The sequence below is a fragment of the Passer montanus genome, unplaced genomic scaffold (genome assembly GCF_014805655.1).
Source record: "Passer montanus isolate IOZ18808 unplaced genomic scaffold, ASM1480565v1 scaffold73, whole genome shotgun sequence".
Taxonomy (NCBI): domain Eukaryota; kingdom Metazoa; phylum Chordata; class Aves; order Passeriformes; family Passeridae; genus Passer; species Passer montanus.
In genome coordinates, this window is record NW_024372481.1 from 1,327,358 (window position 1) to 1,347,279 (window position 19,922).

The window sequence follows — 19,922 nt, forward strand, 5'->3', positions numbered from 1 at the left end:
CTCACTGACCTCAGCAGCTCCTCCGGCTCTCACATGGCCGCGGGCAGCAGCGCTGCCACCGCCCGAGGGGGAGCGGGGTCTGAGCCGAGCCGGGTCCGAACCGAGCCGGGTCCGAACCCAGCGGGGTCTGAGCGGAGCAGGGTTTGAGCAGAGCCGGGTCCGAGCAGAGCGGGGTCCGAACCGAGCGGGTCCGAGCCCAGCGGGGTCTGAGCCCAGCGGAGTCCGAGCCCAGCGATGTGAAGAACGTCGCCGGCTCCAGCGACCCGCAGGGTGCGAGCCGAGGTTTAAAGCGACAGCCCCGCTGCCACCTCCCCCCGGAGCCGCTCCGAGCCCTGGCACGATGGGGGGGCTCCAGAGAACGCTCCTGTCTCCCTCACCTCGCTGCCACGATCCTCCCGTTATTAGATGATGCTCTTAAACACACAGTGCAGCTACGTGAATATTTAGCTTCCCTTCCACCTCCTCACCTCCCACCCGCCACACTCACTTCACCTTAAAAATAGATTGGGATCGATTCTCCCAAACTACATCTGCAAACACGCTCGGCTCCGCGGGCACAGGCAGCACACGCTCTGTGCACACACAGACACACTCTGATCGTTTGGATTTAAAGCACCAAAATACTGAAGGGCCATTTTTAGCTCCTGATAGTCCTCCTGCTCCTCGTATTATTAGATATGTGTGGTTTTTTTGTCTTATTGCAAGAGCCTAGGCTGCTCAGCCACAAGCATCTCTTGATTTAAATGTAACGCTGCTCGACAGAGGGAAATTTCTAATTGCAACAGGGTTTTAAACAGGGGAAGATGGAAATGCCACGCAGCAGCCAAAGAGCTGTTCTTACCTCACGTTTGTGAGACAGGAATTACTGACAGTGAAATGGGAAGAAAAGCACTTTTCCAAAGGGGCAAAATGGGGACAGAGCCCCACTGGCATTCTCACTTGTCCTTCATTCTCATTTTTCACTGCAAAAGTAGGAAATCACTTCAACCTGAACAGAAAATGAAGCTTTGGGGAACTGCCCATGCTGCTCCACACCAGTAAATTCATTTCCAGGAGTCACCCAGTATTTTCCAGAGAAAGATGGAAACTGTGGGACCTGAGATCAGGACTCCTGGCTCTGTACCTGGCCCAGACTGAAGAGGAAGAGAAGGGTTGAGGGAGGGCAGGGCACAGCCACAGCTCCGGTGAGCTCAGTGCTGGTGCTGCAGCCCCGTTCCCACTGGGGCTGAGATCAGGGATCCATGGACAGAGAGGGGAAACAGAGGAATGAACCAGGATGGGGACTCTGCCCCGATCTGCAGAGCTGAGCCACCTTTGGAGAGCTCTGAAAGGGGGAACCTGCAGCTGGTACAGGGGGAAATGCAGGAAAAGAGTGCAACAGAGGGGGAGAGGCGCTTGGAACAACATGAGGAAATGACATTTTCCCTCTGAGTTTAGGATGCAGCAAAGAATAATGAGCGAGACATCTGTGATCTGCAGAGACACCACCTACAACGTCAGGCTGGAGCTGGGGGAGCTGAGCGTGCCCTGGGCACACGTGTGCCCTGCACTGTGCTGTGCCCAGCCCCTGGCACAGCCCATCCACACCCTGCCCAGGCCCAGGCCGTGCACACGCTTCCCTTGGAGCATGAAATTATCACCCTCACTTGGACAGTTTTCAAAGATTTTTTTCCCTTTAAACAACTCGCCCACTCATCCCTATAAACGCCGGTGCTAAAAGCTGGTTCTGTTGTTAAGATTTCAAATAACTCGGGTTTTATTGTTCCAAACAAAATCAAAATAACTCACCCACGCTCCCTCCTTCCGAAATACAGAAAGTGCTGACCTGTTGGGGCCGTGCCCTGCTGCCACACACGGCTCCAGCACAGGCTGTGCCTCACAGCAGGTGACAGTATCATTCCTGATGGCATTGGAGGGAGCCCCGGGGTGTCTGCCTGCAGTGCTACTGACACCTCTGCTGCTTGCAGGGCTCATCTGACTGTCTGGAAGCCACTGCCAGCGTCACCAGATCGAGCCACAGCCACATTAACACGGGATTTACTCTTTTTCCTCAGCTACACAACAACCTGTCCTGAGATCACGGGTCAGTCCAGCCCTCACTGCTGAGAACAGGGGGAATTACTCCTGCTTTCCCTTCTGTGTATTCACACAATCCTCTGCAGTGAACGTAGCAACTTTTCCACATGGATTTTGACAACATTTACCGTGCCAGGCTGGGTTTCCCTGGCACTATTTAACAGAAATACACCAGCCTGCATTTGGCACCTGGAGCTTGTTTCACTAACCAGGGACACAAGGTAGGAGCATTCTCACTCCAGGTCAGTCCCTGGAGAAGATGAGTGGCTACAAAGGTCAGAATGGCCCATCAAAAACCTGGGGGATCCCTTAAACACCAAAACTGGGAGTGAACCTGAGCTACTGCTTGGAACAGCCCAGGCTGGAGGTGGATAACAACAAGCAGTAAGTTTTTGGGGTGTAGCTCTCACCCAGGGCTGTGGTACCTGGCTGTGCACACCAGCACACACCCAAAGCAGTAAAACACAGGGTTTTGGCTGCAACTCACTGCAGTGTCTGACCCTGCACTTGGAGAGGGATGGAACCAGGACCATGCTCAGCCCTGGAGTCTCAGCTGAGCAGCACTAATTTGCTAAACTGAAATAACTCTGCTGCTAGAAAGGGTATAACCCATATTCCTGGTTAATTAGCACAAGGTTAATATAGAGAGCACTTTCTCTATCCACCTCCCCACTCCAAGCCCCACGGAGCAGGGCAGGTGAGCTCCTCTTCAGTGATGGAGACAATCCAATGCTGCAGCTGCAGAGGTGCCCTGCTCCCCCCATCCCCTGCACTCCCTGCACCTCACACTGGAACCTCCTGACAGTTTGCTTTGAAAACGCTTTGCAAAGAAAGCCTGGATTGCCAAAACTGTGCTGCTTCCTTGAATCAGACTTTGATTTAGACACCTACTTGCTCTGAGCACAGCGAGGTTTGAAGGAGCTGAGCAGATGCTGCACCTTCCTCAGGGGTGCTGGGATGGGGGAATTCGGTCGAGGAGCTGTGCACACCCATCCACATCAGCACCCATAACACATCCAGCCTGCACATAAACACCCCCTGCTCAGCACACGCCCAGATCTTAATTATTATTTACTCACAGCCCCGAAATGCCTGAAGGCCGCGGTCGAGATCAAGGCTTTGTTGTGCAAGGCACCCCACAAAACATGAAATCCTGGCCCTGCTGGGGCAGGGAGGGCTCCTGGGGCTGGTCCCTGTGGGTTTGCCACTGCAGCCATGGTCTGTCTGACCTGCTCAGGAGAGTTGAAACAGGCAAGACAAAAATCACATGCAAAGGCAGGAGCAGCTTCTCCTATCAGCCAAAAGCATCTCCTGCTCTGGTACCTGCTGCTGCAAAGGGCAGGATGAAACTGCACCCTGTCTGGGGTTTGCTCCACGTGACAGTGCCCAGAGAACACTGGGATTCAAGTGAATTTAGGCACAGGCAAAAAATCCTGCTGGGACTTTGCTGCAGGTGCCAGGGAGTGGCACCTCCTGCACCCAGGCACAGGCAGAGCCTGGCTCTGCTGGCTCCCAGGCAGGGCTGCATTGACTGCTCCTCAGTGAGCACTGCAGGGAGCTGGAACTTGCCCTGTGGCACAAACAGCACGATCCAGGCTGGAAAATTGGATCCATGGGATGGTTTGGGGCCCTGCTCTAATTGCACATCCCCCAGGGGAGCCTCTCCAGCCACCCCTGCACTCCGAGCACCTCACTGGGCTCAGCTCTGCCAGGGCTTCTGGGGCCACTCGGGGAAGGAGCCAGGGGCTCTGAAAAACCATTATTTGGGCTCTTTTAGATTAATTGGTGTTAACTGCCTAGGGAGGCTTAAAAATAGCACAGCTAATGGGAAATGTGGATGCTGAAGGTGAGGTGTGAGCAGAGGCCACGTTAACCTGACACAGGCTGTGCCAGCCTGCAGCCAGTGCCCAAACCAGGGGCAGCTTGTGCCCAGCTGTGCAGGGACAGCTTCTGCCCAGCTGGGAATTTCTTCCTGCACCTCTAATTCTGCCCCCCTCAGCTGCCCTCACACCCCTCTGGGGGCAGGGGAACCTCCCTGCTGCCACTGCAGGTTTTATCAGGAGAGCTCCAAGAAACAGCCCCTAAACCCTGCTGTGATTCATGGATTCCCTTCCTTCTCCTGCAGCTGTGGAGGATCCTCAGCCAGCACAGGCAGCCTCAGTTTCCTGCACCCTGCAAGTACAGCTCAGAGAGACACCAAAGCCTCTGCTCGCCCCAAGGCCACCCTAAATCCAGAGGAGAGGGCTGCACTGATGGGACAGTGTCCATCCTAAAGCAGTGACTTAAGGAACAACCTGTCCCCTGAGGAGGTCACTGCCTCCCTGAGCCCCCCTCCCTGCCCACAAACTGCAGGGATGGAGCTGCCTGGTGCCAGTGAGGGCAGCAGGGTGGCCTCTGGGCAGGATGCCCCACTGGCTGCTCTCTGGGGGTGATCTGTCCCCCCCAAAACTGGGCCATAACAGAAAAAACCCAAACCTGCCCCAAGGCTGTGCTGTGTTTGTGTCCTCTGGGAGAGCCTCCACTGCTCAGCAGCTGAAAACAGCCACAACCAAAGATAAGGCTCAGGCAGAGCTGGTCTGGCTGTACAGCTCTGACCTTCAGTGAAACCCTGAAAACAAAATAGCAGCAGCATTTCCTGGGTCTCAATGTAATTTACAGAAAGAGAAACACAAGCTACTGGTACAGAAAGGATTCTTTAGGTAGCCCCAGCAAGCACAGCCAGACCAGGAGCCCTTCCCAGCACAGGGACCTGCTGGATCCATCCCTGCCAGACCCCACCAGCCACAGCTGGGAGCTCAGGGATGGTTGTGCAAGAAAATCCAACACAGCCCCGAGTCACCAGAGGTCCCCTTGTCATCTGGTGTCACCCCAGCTCCAGGAATTTAAGCCCAATTAGGCTGATTTACATCCAAAGAGAACCTGGGCTATGATATTTTTCAAGCTCTTCACTCAAGTGAAGTTTAATAAATGCCAGAGGCCAGAACTGTGAAGGTACAAGGTGCCCCAGGCACAGCAGAGACCCAAGAAAGGAATGAAAAGTTCCAGATTTTGAGAAAATCAAACATTTGGAGGTTTATCGCTCTGGGTTTGGCTTCAGTTCATCCTTTTTTTCCCTGTGCTTTTCCCTTTAAAGTGACAGTTTCTAGGAAATGGTGAGTGTGACATCTCTTTTACTGTCTCATCCCACTTGATGGCTGACAGTTTGCCGGGAGAAAAGGTTGTGCAAGGAGGAAAGCAGACCTCAATTACAGTTTCAAAGTGCCAATAACTGCAAACTCAGTTACAGTGAGACAAAGGGAGAAGAATGGATTTGGGGAGCTTGCTTTGTCACCTCCAGCCTGGCTCATCGACCTTCAGACCTCCAACATGAGTCTGCTGGGTGGCCCTGGACAACCAGCTCAGCTTTTACCTCATTCCTCGAGCAGATTCCTCTGCTAAGAGCTTTTCCTCACAGTTTTCTAGCCCCAGAGCTGGCCTCCACATGGAGCAGGTTCAGGATGGAATATGAAGTCCCTGATCCTCAAGCAGAGGCACACCCAGGCCCTGGGTGACCTTGGTGTCACCCCAGCAGATCCAGCCCGTGGGCTCTGTGCCCTGTGTGTGGCTGATGCACAGGCACAGGCTTGTACAAACCCTGGCTCCCACCTCCTTCCACAGGGATCAGCTTTGATCCACAGCCTGACCTCAGCCTGGGAGGAGGGAAAACACAGAAAGGGTGTGCAAGCAACAGAAATATCCCAAAAGGACAGCAGGGACACTGATCCCTGCAGCCCAAACAGACACTGCCCTGCCAACACCAGCCCTGTCACAGGGAGCACATGGAAGTCTCCTGCTTCTCAGGAAGGGTTATTCCTAAATTCAATCCCTTGGATCTGTCCCTCAGGAAGGGCCATTCCCAAGTTGAATCCCTTGGATCTGCCCCTCAGGAAGGGTCATTCCCAAATTCAGTCCCTTGGATGTGCCCCTCAGGAAGGGCCATTCCCAAATTCAGTCCCTTGGATGTGCCCCTCAGGAAGGGCCATTCCCAGGTTCAATCCCCCAGGCACGACACTCTCCTGCAGCAGAGCCAGCTCTGCCCTGCCTCCCTCTCACTCACACAGGCTCATTGGATAATTACAGAGAAAACGAAGGCAAATCCCAATTTTAATGCCATTATAAAACAGAGAGGGGGAATTCATTACCTGGCAGCTGTTCATATTCAAGGAAGAAACTGATAATTTGCCTCTGAGGCAACGAATGCAGCAGAGGCAGCAGAAGCCAGAAAACGCTGCTGCCTCCCCCCACCTTCTCTGTGCAGCCACTTTTTGCAGAGGTTTTCTATCCCCACGTTCATTTCCCTGCCTCCCATGACCGAAGTCCCAGTGAAGAATTACTGTCAGGGCTCTGCAGAACTCCTGAGAGCCTTGGCTCTGCTGCAGCTCCAGATTTGGGGGAGCAGCTCTTACACCTCTCCTGGCTCGTGCAGCATCTGTGCAAGGAGCCCACCTGAGCCAGAGAACAGGAGATGAGGGGACCCCACAGCTTAACAAAGAGACTCAGAGAGAAAGACAGGTCAGACAACCCAAGATGACTCTGGGGAGACATCCCTGACTGCTTCTCCCAACAGCCCAAACCCCTGGAAGAGCCTCCCCATACCTGTCAGGCTGGAGCTCTCCAGGTTCTCCTGCACACCCTGCCTGCAGCCAGGAACCAGCACAGCCTCCCTGCCCCGAGCACTCTGGAAGGTCCCACCAGCAGAACAGGGAGAGAAAGAGAACCAGGCACGGCTCTGTGTTTACCTGCTCACTTCCAAGAGGACTGACACCACCACAGCAGCCTCCAGGTGTCATAGGAACAGTCTTAAATTTAGCAGCAGCTGCCTTTCCTCTCTCCCTGGCTCTGGCTTCTCCCTTCCTCTCGGAGCACGTTTACAGCACAAAGTCTGACCAGCACTAATGGCATAATTACAGCCCTGCAGCTGAGCAAAGGAGGCTGTGGGATGAGGGAGGGTGTGATCTGCACTGCCCCTCTGTTGTGGGATTCACACACAGGGAGACAAAGCAGGGACCAGGCTGATGTTAAAGCAGGGAAGATGCACAGAGCAGCAAAGGCTGCCTGGTGTAATCCCCACATCCCAGCTCCAGAGGAATTGGGGAATGCCAATCTCCCCTCAAACAACACAAGGCAACCAGGGAAATGAGGCTGTGGGGCCAGCAGCCCCAAGGCTGACACATCCCTGCACCCCAGCAGCCAGCCTGCCCATTCTGCAGCTCCCAGTGAGGTCACAGGGCAGGGATGGGGACACTGACAGCCAAGAGCTGCCTGGACAAGCCCTGATTCAGTAGGGACAGGCAGGATCCTCCACATCTGCTCCCTGCTGCACCCTCAGGGCTGACCCTCAGAGGGTCAACCACGAGCATCCTGCAACCCAAGAGTCCCCCAAAAATCCTGAGACAGAAAAACACCAAAACAACTCTGGCAACCTGCCTGAGGGGTGGGGGATGTATGACCTACAAAAAATTCCTCTCTTTTATGGCTGCTTCTCCCTGTCACCATAAAAAAGGCCTTATAAAAACATTTGTCCCAGGGAATGTTTGGTGATGCAGAGTGCTTGAAAATCGTTCAGTGTCTGAATACATCAGCAAGCCATCCCTGCAAGTCATCACTGCCATCTCACACAGCTCCTCTTCCCGTGACTATAAATGGGCTGAGGACAGGCTGGGGACAGCTCTGGAGGGTGAGGAGTCACCCCCTGGGAAGGGGAGGGTCTGAGGATCATTTCCAGAGAGGGCTGGGTTTGATCCTTACCTCACTCCATGGGTTTTGCTCCAGCTGTTGGACCTTGACACAATAAAGTGCTTTAGCCCTTGAGCTCTGGCTGATGCTCAGTCCCACTGACCTCAAAGACCCCTGACCTTAAACACAGGCCCAGAACTGGGGCAGGTCCTCAGGAAGTCACAGCCCCTTTCCTCCATGGGCCCTCTCCTCTCTGCACAGAGGAGGGTGAGGGACAAGTGTCAGAAAAATCCCATCCTTCCAGTAACCTTCTAACAACCCCCTAAAACACATCTGCTACCACGTGAAACACAAGCTGGAGCATTCTGACCTCCAGCACAGTGGAGAGAGGGGTTAAACTCATGAGCAAGCCTTTGATGTCTGCAAGTTTCATGTAGTACAAAACCCCTGCTTTGATGTTCCTTTTAAAGAGAGGAAACTCAGAAAGGTGTGCACTGCACGGGTCCCAGGGAGGGATCTGGAGGGACTTGGATCTGGCTGCCCACAGCTGCAGGCACAGGGACACAGCTTTAATGCTGCACCAGAGCAAAAAAGTGACCAAAAGCACCTCGCCCTCATCAGCTTCTCCCACACCAAACCCTCCTGAGGGCACTGAGAGCCCTGAGTATCCCCAGGGGAGCTGCACACCTGAGCTCCCAGGTGAACAGGACCCTGCCCTTGCTCATCCCCACACCCTGGCAGGGCTGCTCCTTCTCCTCCAAGGGACCACCAGCCATGGCTGGGAAATCTCCCCACTTCAGGGGGCCCTGGGAAGGGTCAGGACCCTCCTGCAAGAGCTCCACCTTCACCAGCAGCCTCTTGCAGGGAGTGGCACAGGGGACTGTGCTCTCCTACCTTCCACAGCAGCTGGGCCATGGCTTGTCCCATCCATGCCAGCATCCCCAGGCTTCTCCTGCAGGCTGAGCCCTCCTCTCAGGGCCCCAGCGAGCTGCCAGGAGGGACAGGCTCCTCTCCATCCCCTGCTCCCTTCCCTTTTCCCTGCCTCCCCTCCGCCTCCTCCCAAGGGGAGTTTCCCAGCAGTTTCTCGGTAATTAGCAGCATCATCACCGATGCTAATGACAACCACCAGGGCTCCTGCCATCCCAAGCTCCAACAGCTTCACAGCCATCATCATCACGCCTCTGGAACCTCCCCGGGGGAGGCAGGAGAGCAGCATTGCCCCAGCACAGCGTGGGGAGGAGGGAGGCAAACAACAGGCAGGGGATGGGTGCTGGGGGCAGGAGCTCCGAGCCAGGACCTCGCCCCCAGCCCGGTCTGCCCTGGGGTGGAGGGCAGGGCCGGGCTGGCAGCTGGGCTTACCCACGGGTCACCCTGCTGCAGCTGGGATCAGCTTTTTCCCTGCTACACTCGGGGTTCTGCTCTGCCATGGACAGCAGGGATTGTGGCACCCCCAGATCAACCTCCAACTAAGGACTCACAGTTTGCCACTGGATTAAAGAGGATTTCTGCTTTGTTCCTTGCAAAATGAGGAATCTGGGGGAGTTGTTGTCTGAACAGCCTGACAGGAAAAGCTTCTCTCCCATTGGGGTGGGGTTTGCTCCCTTTGACTGCAAAGGCTCCCATGGATGGAACTGCAGCTTTCCAACTCCCCCATGACAGCAGAACACGGAGGGGTTGCTTTGCTCATGGCAAATCCCACAGGACAACGCTGGCTTTGACCATCCTGAGGTCTGGCCCGTGCTGCAGAGCCAGCCTGGCACAGCTGGGAGCACCAACACAGCACAGCTGCCCTGAAGTGCCCCTGCTGTGTCCCCCAGAGCCCTCTGGCCTCTCCCCAAACCCCAGCTGTGCTGCCAAGGGTCACCAGTGGCTGGCAAAGCCCCACAGGGCCATTTTTCAGGCACAGCCCATGGATCCAGAGCTACGCTCCTCAGGAATGCTTTCCCCAGCTCTTGGTGGAGCGTGGCTCTTGTTTGGTCTCTGGCTGAATGTCTGAGTTAAAAATACAAGGCTATTTCTGGCAGAAGTGTTTTTTTTCTCTCTTTGTATTGCCTTGTGTGCCCCCATGCTGCTGTCTCCTCTCTGGCTCAGATGAGCTTTGTTTTCCTTCTCACTGATCATGTTTGCACCGGTGAGCTGCAGGAAATGTTTTTCCCAGCAGACCATTTCCATGAGCACTGTTGGGAACGAAGAACGAGCTCAGAGAAGTCTAAAAAAATTAAAAAAAAAAAACCCAGTTGGTGTAAAAATTCAGTCTCCAATGGCCAGAGAACTGAAAATCAGGTAAGAATCAGGTAAAAAAAGGATGTGTCCACACACTCATGCACACAGGTAGAGCAGGATATGTTCTCCCCATGATCCACACTGAGAACAAAGGACTCAGAGCCAGAATTCCCTTTAAACATCCCTGCTCCACAGCCATGCTTCATCCCAAGCTCTGCAGCTTTGACTCTTTATTAGCCAGCATGAAAATATTTAATTTCTCTTTTTTCTTAAATGCCAAGGAAAAAAAAAAAAAATAGGCCTATCTTTTCTGGCTTGGATTGATTCCATCTGGAATCACTGCATGATCACAGCACTGTGACAGCGTGCTAGAGACCCAGTGTAAAGCAAAAACCTGAACACTTCCCATGAGATCACTGATGGCTCCTGTTACACTTCATCTCTCCTGGCAACAAGCTGAGGATTTGGGGCTTTCTCACTTGAGATCACTGAGTTCAAACACCTCCAAGCCCCCTCCCACGATGCCACCATCGTGGGGGTGAGCCCTGCTTCCAGGGCTGGCACCAAACCCAGCACAGCTGCAGGAAAGCTCCCCAGTATTTGTGTTTGCCACGTGTCACAACAAACAGCAAGGGAAGGGCCCAAAGCCAGCAGAACTGACAGGTTAAAACCAGCAAAAAGGCATCTGGGGAGCTCCCCAGGACAGGGATCCTCACCATCCTCCAGGGAGCTGAGCACAGACTGAGCAGAGCTCCAGGAACCTGGAAATCACCAACACCCCAGCCAGCTCTTGAGGAAATGAGCTCCATCTGTGCTGCTCCCAAAGAAAAGCTCCTGGGTGATGATTTCTGCCATCTCTGATGAATTCTAAGAGACCACTCTGCACACTGACCATCAGTGTGATCACAACGTGAGGTAGAACTGCCACAGTCCCACATTTGGCAAAGGCAAAAAGCAAACCAGCACTTTTGGTTGCTTGCCACAGACCTGGGAAGGGCTCTGCTTTTTGAAGGCACCAATCCCACTCCTCATGAGCCCCAGGAGCTGATCAATTCAAGCTCCACAAAGCACCCAATTGCTGTGTTTTTCTGGAATTCATGTCCTGACAATCCTAAACTCAGCTGAGCTCAGCTCCAGGCTCCTGTCCCTCAAGAGAAGGTTATAAACGTCACCACTGAGACACAGTTTGTGACGGAGACTGGTTCCACTGCTCTGCTAAAAGGGTGGTGCTGAGGCTCAAAAAGACAAAAGGATTTTCACACAGCTGCCCCAACAAACAGAGCACAGCTACAGAATCTCTTTTCCAGCCCAAAGTCCCCACGGCCACCCCCACACCCGGCTGGAAATGAGGTAAAAACAAACACGAGGAACTCCCAGATCAGCACTGGAGATTAAAATCATCTTCCTACCGACTGTGGCACCTGCACTCTGACCTGCCCAGCCTCCAGAGGGGATCCCTGGGGTCTCCTCTCCGAGCTGGCCTGGTGCTCCCGCTGCTTCCTCGATCGCGCAGGTAACGACAAGAACTCCTTCCCTGAGATCTTCAGCTCTCCCACGTGGTGGCTGTCCCCGTTCTGCTCCTTGGGAAACAAGAAACATCACTGCAGCCATTGCCTGGCTCAGGTTTTGGTGGAGCTCTACCCACAGAGCAGGAGAGGAACAGGGGTACAGTTAATGGGGGGCTGGTGCTCAGTGCTCCCACAGAAACACAGGATGGAAACACAGGATGGAAACACGGGACGGAAACATGGGATAGAAACATGGGATGGAAACACAGGACAGAAATACAGGACTGAAGTACAGGATAGAAACACAGGACAGAAACACAGGATGGAAACACGGGATGGAAACATGGGATGGAAACACGGGACGGAAACACGGGATAGAAATACAGGACTGAAGTACAGGATTGAAACACAGGACAGAAATACAGGATGGAAACACAGGACTGAAGTAGAGAATTGTCACCCCAGGTGTGGGGAAACACAGGTGACAGAGATCCCAAACAGGAAGAGTGAGAAGGAAGGAGAGTTTCATTGCCATGTGGATGGTACCAGCACAGCCAGGCCAGTATCCACAGGTTAAAAAGCAGTCACAGGAATATAAATCAGCATCAGAGTGCCTTGCAGTGCCTTGGTTGGAGCCCTCACAGTGCTCAGTGCATGACAGCAGCAGAGATGACTCAATTACAGCACGTGGGCACCTTCAGGGTGAAACCCAGAGTGTGAGAAAGAGATTTCAGTCTCCTACACAAAGGAATAAACAAGAGGCTGGGAGACAAAACCAGAGGAGATGAAATGAAGGAGTGAGAGACACGCTGGAGAGAGCAGGGTGAGCAGGGAGCAGCATTCCTGCAGTGTGCTGGAGCTCCAGAACCAAGGTGGGTGCTCCTGTGCCCCAACACACACTGCCCTGGGAGGGTGGTACTGCCTGTGCTGCCTTTGAAGCACCTCTGGCAGAGGAGAAAAATAAAGCTTTTCTGGCAGAGACAACACTGAGAGGATGCTGGGGAGGTCAGGGTTCAGTCCATGGGTTTATCCTTACTCCTTCTCACTCCCAGCACAGCCCAAAGCTCAGGAGCCTCTCCCAGGGCTGTATCCCAGTGGGACAGAGCAGAGGAACTGCATGCAGAACACTCCGAAGGAGAGGTGAGCTCACACCCTGCAAGGACACTGCAGGGGGAACAGGAGTGCTCCCAGCTGGCCCCACAGCTCCTGCCTGCCCCATGCTCCCCACAGAAACCCCAAAATCCTTTCCCTGCCTGAACCATCCACGGGGCTCAGCTCTTACAGCAAAGAGCAGCACAGCACCAGCAGGAACAGCCCTCGGGGCTGTGCTGCTCTGATGGGGACAGCAGCCAGTGTCCCCTGACCTTGGGCACTGCTGTCCCTGCCATCGACACCCCGGAGATGAAGTCACGTTGGACAGAGCAGGAAAAGCCAAAATAGCCAAGGGGCACTGGGAGAATTGATAAAAATACATCAGGACATTGGGAATTTATTTTCCAAAGAGAGCTAACTCAGGGAGGAGCTTTTGCCTGGCCTTCCCAGAGTTTAATGGGATATTTAGGTACCTAAATGGTTTCTCAAGCCTGAGGTTGTGTGCCATTGACCACCTGCAGCTTGGGCGAGCTTTTTCTCTCTGTGACAGTTCTGGAAATGCTGTGCCTTGAAAGCACTGGGTGAATGGGGATGATTTGTGCCAAAAACATCCCAAAAAGGCAGCATGGCCAGCCCCTCTGGGAAGGGGCAGGGCTGAGCCCTCGGCAGCATTTTCTGAGAGGCTGAAAGGGCTCAGAGCCTCCCTGTGCTGCAGGAGCAGCCCTGGGGACAGGGAGGAAATACTGATCTGCTCGGATCTGACATTCCCAGGAGCAAAGCAACCCCTGGAACAAACCCTGGAACAAAGCCTCTCCTCCTGCAGGCTCCATCCCCTGTGTCACTCACTGGGGTGACAGGCACTGGCAGCCATCAGGGGCTAAGCTGCTCACCATGATCCTTCCAATAAAGAGCTGCTTTTTCAAAAAAAAACAAAAAACAAACAAAAAGCCCAGAAGTGACTTTCAGCTTTGAGTGTTAAGTGCCTTTTTAGTCAGACCAGCTGTTCCTCCCCTCCAAGCTCTCCAGAAACCCTCTTTGGTTAATCCCATTGACTCCAATGATATCTGCTAATTGCATATTTCCCTGCAAATGAAGCCAGGCAGCAACAAACCAACTGGAATCTGTGCACAGATTCCCACTGACGATCTTTGAGGCCAGACATCTCTGCTTACCTTTCCAGAAGGGAACTTGAGGAGGTCTAAGCTGTCCATGCTGTTCCTCTGGAGTCTCTTTGGCCTGGCTCCTGCAAAACAACACTCTCACGTCAGGGGATGTCACCAACACACAAATGTCACACAGAGAGAGCCCAAACCACGGCAGAGCCTCTGCTCTGGTTAACTAAAAGTCAGAGGGGTGGGATGATGCAGCTGTGCTGGCCTTGAGAGTCAAATGTGGGGATTTTTTCTTATTGTTTTGGGTCTTTTTAAAGCACTGTCACAGGGCAGTGTGAGGCTTTGGCTGTCGAGCTGCAGCCAGGTCACACCACGACCCTGATCCCAGACAAGGTCTCTGGAATTCAGGAGTTACAAACCTCACCCTAAACCACAAAAGCCATGGGACTGGCATTGAGAAAAATCATAACAAAGAGACAATTTAAGACATCTGTGGATTTTCTGCTTTATCGTCATGTTTTGAGCTGAAAGAATGTTTCTGGGACTCAACTTTGAGCTTTTCTTTATAGCCACAGGCTGGAAAACTAAGTGAAGGAGCAAATGTGTTCCAACTGTCACAGGCCCAGCCTTAAGGGCAACAAAATCTTGCCTTGAACCTGAAAGAGGAATCAAAACTTGGCAGGACTGATGATATTTATTTGAGATTTCATAAGATTTTGATGTTTGATTCCAACAACAACAGAGTGGGTGAAACACAGTTCACTCCTGGTTTCCAAACCCTCTTCACCTCCACAGTCTCCCTTCAGCCTCCTGCAGCTGCTCTTGCCCTGCTGACAAACAGCCAGGATGCACCAAATGGCCCTGGGATGCTTCCACCACACCTGGGAAAGCTTCTGCCCTTTCCTGAGGGCTCCTGAAGGCTCAGCTGAGCTGTTCCCATGGGACACCCCACAGGGCAGAACCCAAAACTCTGCACTCAGGGTCCTGTGACACCTTCCAGGCTCGAGGGGAAACCCTGGGGGAGGGATGATCCCCGTGCTGAGCCCTGAGAACAGAAACCACAGAGCTTTGGGGGGTTCCTGCAGCAGCAAATTCCCCAAAGCCACCATTCCTCAGCTGCCCCAGCCCAGCACCACCGTCCCTCTGAGCTCAGGGACCACAGAGCTGCTCACTGGGCAAACCTGACAGAGAAAAAGCACAAAATTCACCCATCAAGGCTGGCTGAAAGCAGAGCATGGGGATTAAATGGAAAAATGCTCCAGGGAATCCTGCACCAGCATACCCAGGGCTCCAGATGCCACCACAGCTGGATCCAAACTGCACCAACTCCAAGGACAGACTGCTTTGAGAAGCTCAGATCAGCAGGGACCTCACCAAGGGTCACAAACTCACACCCCAGCTCAGCCAGAGTGACCTGAAGTTGAGTCTGTGCCCCTCACCACCCTGGAGGGATTTGCTGCCTGCAGCCATAGAGACTCCAACCAGCAGAACATTTCTGCACATTTCTGCCTCTCTCCTCCAAAAAGCACACCAGCACCAGCTTTGTTTTAAGGTGATTCATTGCCAGGCTTTGAGTTCAGGGGACTGACATCAGGGCTGGAGGTGGAGAACAGACACCGAACACACGTCACGAGGAGCAGTTCCCACCCAGCTCACCCCCTTCCACACAATGCCAGGGGCCCACCTGGCAGCAGCTCAGAACATTTGTGTTGGAAAAAGCCTCGAAGACCTCAAATCCAACCAATTCCCACCCTGCCACCCAGATCTGAGCACTCAGTGCCACGTCCAGTCACTCCTTGAACACCTCCAGGGGTGCTGAGGTGGGCAGCCCCTTCTGATGGCCAAAACCCCATCCCTGAAGAAAACTCCCCTTGCTCCACCACCTTCCCAGCACCCCCACAGGGAGGAGATGGCTGTGAGGTGGCTGAAGGACTTTTGGCTGCTGCCACGTCGCTCAGGCAGGAGGGGACAGCAGTGCTGGGCTGCTCCCAGTAGCTCCCAGTTACACCCTCTGGACACTGCTACAGCTGCTCGTGGCTCCCCTCAGAACAACCTAGAGCAGCAAGGTGGATCTGGAGTAAAAGGCACCCACAAACACCTGAGCAGAGGCACATTTGGGTTCCAGAGGCGAGCCCAGCCCTGGAAGTGAGCGTGCGTCAGGGCTCCCTTTAACAGCCACTTCCAGGAAAGCAAAAAGCAGCAAAGTGTGCCCAGTTAGATAAACACACATCATTTCCAGCTGTCTAAAGAGCCATTAATTACACACCTCCATCCCCAGGTGCTTTTGTGTGTTCCCAGAGCACTGAACTGCTGGCCAGCAGCCATTAATCTCCGAGCAGAGAAAACCTGCCTGCTGTTAATTTAATACTCACAGGCAGCTGAGTCTGCCCCAGCAGAACAACTCATCTTTTCCTCTTGCTCTGATGCTGGTGGCTGTCTGTGACTGTGTGGGGTTTGCACACACTTGAGGTGAGACAGGAAGAAGTTCAGAATTACAAAAAACTTCATCCAACTCAGCTGTTTCTTGCAGAAATCCCAGCCAGTGCTGGGGGCACTGTCCCCCCTCACCACCACTAAAACAAGCAGCTTTAAGAGGGTCCCTGTCACCCAGGGCTACAAGAAACTGGATTCACACCAGCAGCAACTCCCACCAGACGTGTGGGAGCTTCTCCCCTTCTCATCCCACACATCCTCAAGCACCTTCCAGGAGAGCAGAGCTTTCCATACTCACAAGCATCCCACGGCAGGAGGAGTCCCTCTAACTCTGTCTCCACTCCCTCAGATGGCTCCAGATGTAACTTTCAGCCTCTCCCAACTTATTTTGCCCAGAAATACCTGCAGCACCACTTAATGCTCAGCCAAAGCTGAGCTCTGCCTCCTTCTCCCCAGGGCTGATCCTCAGCAGCAGCGGGGATGTGAAGGATTGAGCAGCTCAAAACCCAGGTCTGCTCCTCTGGAAGGTTTTTTCCCCTCTCTCACTCCAGCATTTATTGGCATGTTTACCAAGCCTGCTGCAGAGAAATGGAAAACCTCAGGGGCCTTTCTAAATGCTCTCTCTGTCTTGGAGGTTTACTGAGGTCTCACAGAGAGCAAGTTGAAACCTTCTTGTGAACATCAGCTGAGCAACGCTCCTGACTGCCTGCATTCATGCCCTGTTTTCCTGGAGCTCCTGGGATGTTGCTCTTTTCAGGGGTGTTGTTCCTTTTTTAAATATTTTTTTTCAAAATCTCTTCCTCCTCCCCATCTATGATGTCAACAGCACCATGAACCGAGGGGATTTTTTAAAAAATTTTTAAAACTTTTTGCTTTTGCAATTTGGTTGCCGAGTGAATTTAACGGTTTTCACATTCTCCTCTTTAATCTGCAGCCACAGAGAACACAAGGAAGGGTTTATCAAGGATGGTGATGGGATCATCTCAAAGAAAGGAGCACTAGGGCAAGCTGGGCAGACAGAGCTTTGTTCCTGCATGGACAGGCTCCAGCTCCAAGAGATTGCAGTTGATAAGATGGAGCTGAACATGTGCAGAGATTGCAGCTGACAAGATCAAGCTGAACATGTGTAGGGATTGCAGTTGACAAGATCAAGCTGAACATGTGTAGGGATTGCAGTTGACAAGATCAAGCTGAACATGTGTAGGGATTGCAGTTGACAAGATCAAGCTGAACATGTGTAGGGATTGCAGTTGACAAGATCAAGCTGAACATGTGTAGCAACAACTCAGGGAGCCCTGGCTGGAGCTCTCATCAGGCTGACATGTGCTTTGATAAGCCCCAGCTCTGCCCCCTCTCCTGCAGCTCCAGGAGCTGCTGCCTCCCCCCAGAGCACACCACCCCCCCAGCCACAGCACCAGTTCTGTATCTGCAGCTGGATCAGGCTGGATCCCTCTGGGGGCTGTGCCAGAGCAGGCAGAATTCAGCCTGACAGGGGATCCATGGAAAGCCAGCAGGGAAAGGTTGTGGAGCAGCATCAGCCCCGCTGCCTGCAGCTCTCCTGGGTGAGCAGCCCCACAGAACACGGGCTGGGCACCCCAAACAACACAGCAAACCCACATCAGACTTGCTGTATTCTCATGAAAAGGTCATTTCCCCCTGTGCCTGCCCTAACCAAGAGAGTGACCTGGCTTTTGGGTGAGTTCCCTCAGCCCTGGACAGCGCCTTGCCCCTCTGAGCAGACCCAAACCTTGATCCAGGCAGACAGCTCTAAATATGGCTGAGGATAATTCCACCAGAGCAGCCAAGGCAGCTGTCTGGGGTGGAATGCTGGTCTGGAAACCCTTCCCAGCCCCCAAGTGACAGAGGAGATACAGCCCAGTGCTCCCAGAGCATCTCCAATCATACACTGCTGACATCTAATCAGGGGAGCTCTGGCAGCCTCGTGCTCCTTCATTACAGCAAAGCTCTTACACAGGGAAGGGGGAGGGGGAGAACAAGCACAGCAGCAGGAAAAGAAAGAAGAAAAAAAAAAAAGCATCCTCCAGTAGGACAAGCATCTCATTTAAGGCTTTAATTAGTCTTCAAACACATAATGGGTTCTGGCACTATAAATCCACTTGACCTCCATTATTGTCAGCACTCGCCTGATAAATGGTGGCATTTGTTTTCCCAGTTGCTACTGGGGTAGAACAATACTTTTCTCTAAATAGAGAAAGCAAATAATATCAGTTATTTATGATGACTGGGCCATAAAATGCTGGTGCCAGGCTGCTGTGTGCCCATCCATGGGAAGGGCCATCTGCTCACCCTGCTCCTGCAGGCAGGGAAGGACCAGGGAATCCCAACAGCTCCTTCTGTGTCTGAGGATACAGAACTGGGAACCACAAGGACAGGAATGAGCCCTGCTCTGCTGCACGGCACTGGTGAGCTCTAGCCAGAGCACAAGCAAATCTCAACATCCCAACAGGCCCTGAGCATAACAAAGCCCTGCTCCAGAACAAGAATCCTGCGTTTCTCCTCTGTGGCCAAAGCTGCACACAGTCTGTGGCAATAAAGAGAAGTTCCCTCTGCATCAAGATGCTCTGTGTTTGTGCCACCCCAGCTCTGCATCTCCACAATCCAGTCTGACAGCTGAGCAAGGGGCTGAAAATAACAGAAATAACAGCAGTGCTGCCCAGCCACACTGGCACCCAGAGCCCTGGGGCATCTCCTGACTCACTGGGGTGAGCAGCTGGCACAGAGGCTCCTGGATGGGGACAGGGAATGAGGAGATGCTCTGGATCACTGGCCAAAGAGCCCTCACAGTCACATGGAAGAGGTAAAACCTGGAAAAAGAATCCTCCTTGCAGTTAGAAATGGCACAAGAGAGCTACATTTTTTCTTATTTGTTATTTACTTCCCCCAGTAGGAGTAAACTCAATGTAGGAAAGCTGCAGTCTTGGAATACAAGGGGATCCTATTTGTAGCCTTACAACTCTTGAGTAATTGCTGTGGCGTTGGGCACATCTTTGATTTCAGTTTTCCCCCAAATGTGCAATAGGCATTAGCTTTTCTCTAACCAAAGGTGATTTACAAATAAAACATTGGCAATTTGGGTCAAAGAATGAAATATTTAGGAAGGGTATTTGCAGAAAACACCCTGAAACACTTGACAAAACCAAGCCTGGAGGCTGTGGGGAGGTTGGGAATGTCAGGCACAGTCTCCTGTAACCATAAACCCCCCAGGCAGTCGTCTGCTCCAGAGAGGAACACTTGTGGGGACAGGGGGATCTGCTGGGAGATCAGCTGAACTGGGTGGAGCAGCCTGGGAGGAGGCTCACAACCCCAGGGCAACTCAACAGAGGTGGGATGGAGCTGGCAGCAGCACCTGCCTTGCTTCTGAGGGCAGGATTTTCCCTCCAGGATGCAGCAGTCTCATGACCTCCCACCATCCATTAGCAGCTGGTGTTGAGCAAGCAGAGATCAAACCCAGGGTTTAGCTAAAAGTGACACACCATAATTAACAGGGCCAACATCTCCAGCAGGCAGACGAGCCCAAGGACACGATTCTGTCCTCCAGACTGACTCAGGGAGGGCAGAGAAGGAGCAGCCACATGTCAGCTTAGCAGCCATCAAACACCCACAGTGAAATCCTCCAAAAAAGAGGGGGAATGGACTTGATCCCTGCTCCTGTGATCTCCCAGAACACGCTGCCCACGCTGGACTGGGCTCCTGAGCTCTGCCAGGGGTTTTTGCTAAGGCAAGGTTGGCTGTCCCAGGGCTT

General features: G+C 53.2%; 1 protein-coding gene across 5 annotated transcripts in view; it reads right to left on the reverse strand.

Moving 5' to 3' along the window:
• The window catches only part of GPSM1 (G protein signaling modulator 1), a 63,904-nt gene that overhangs the window by 9,500 nt on the left and 34,482 nt on the right, over positions 1-19,922 (reverse strand). For 2 of the 5 annotated variants that reach the window (XM_039730731.1, XM_039730733.1), the window contains exons 10-11: positions 13,787-13,857; positions 11,424-11,594 (exon numbers count right to left, since the gene is read on the reverse strand). In XM_039730731.1, coding sequence (XP_039586665.1) covers positions 11,424-11,594; positions 13,787-13,857 — 242 coding nt within the window. Of the gene's footprint in view, positions 1-9; positions 390-8,685; positions 9,574-11,423; positions 11,595-13,786; positions 13,858-19,922 lie in introns of those variants that run through there. The other 3 variants (XM_039730732.1, XM_039730734.1, XM_039730736.1) reach the window with 3 other exon arrangements.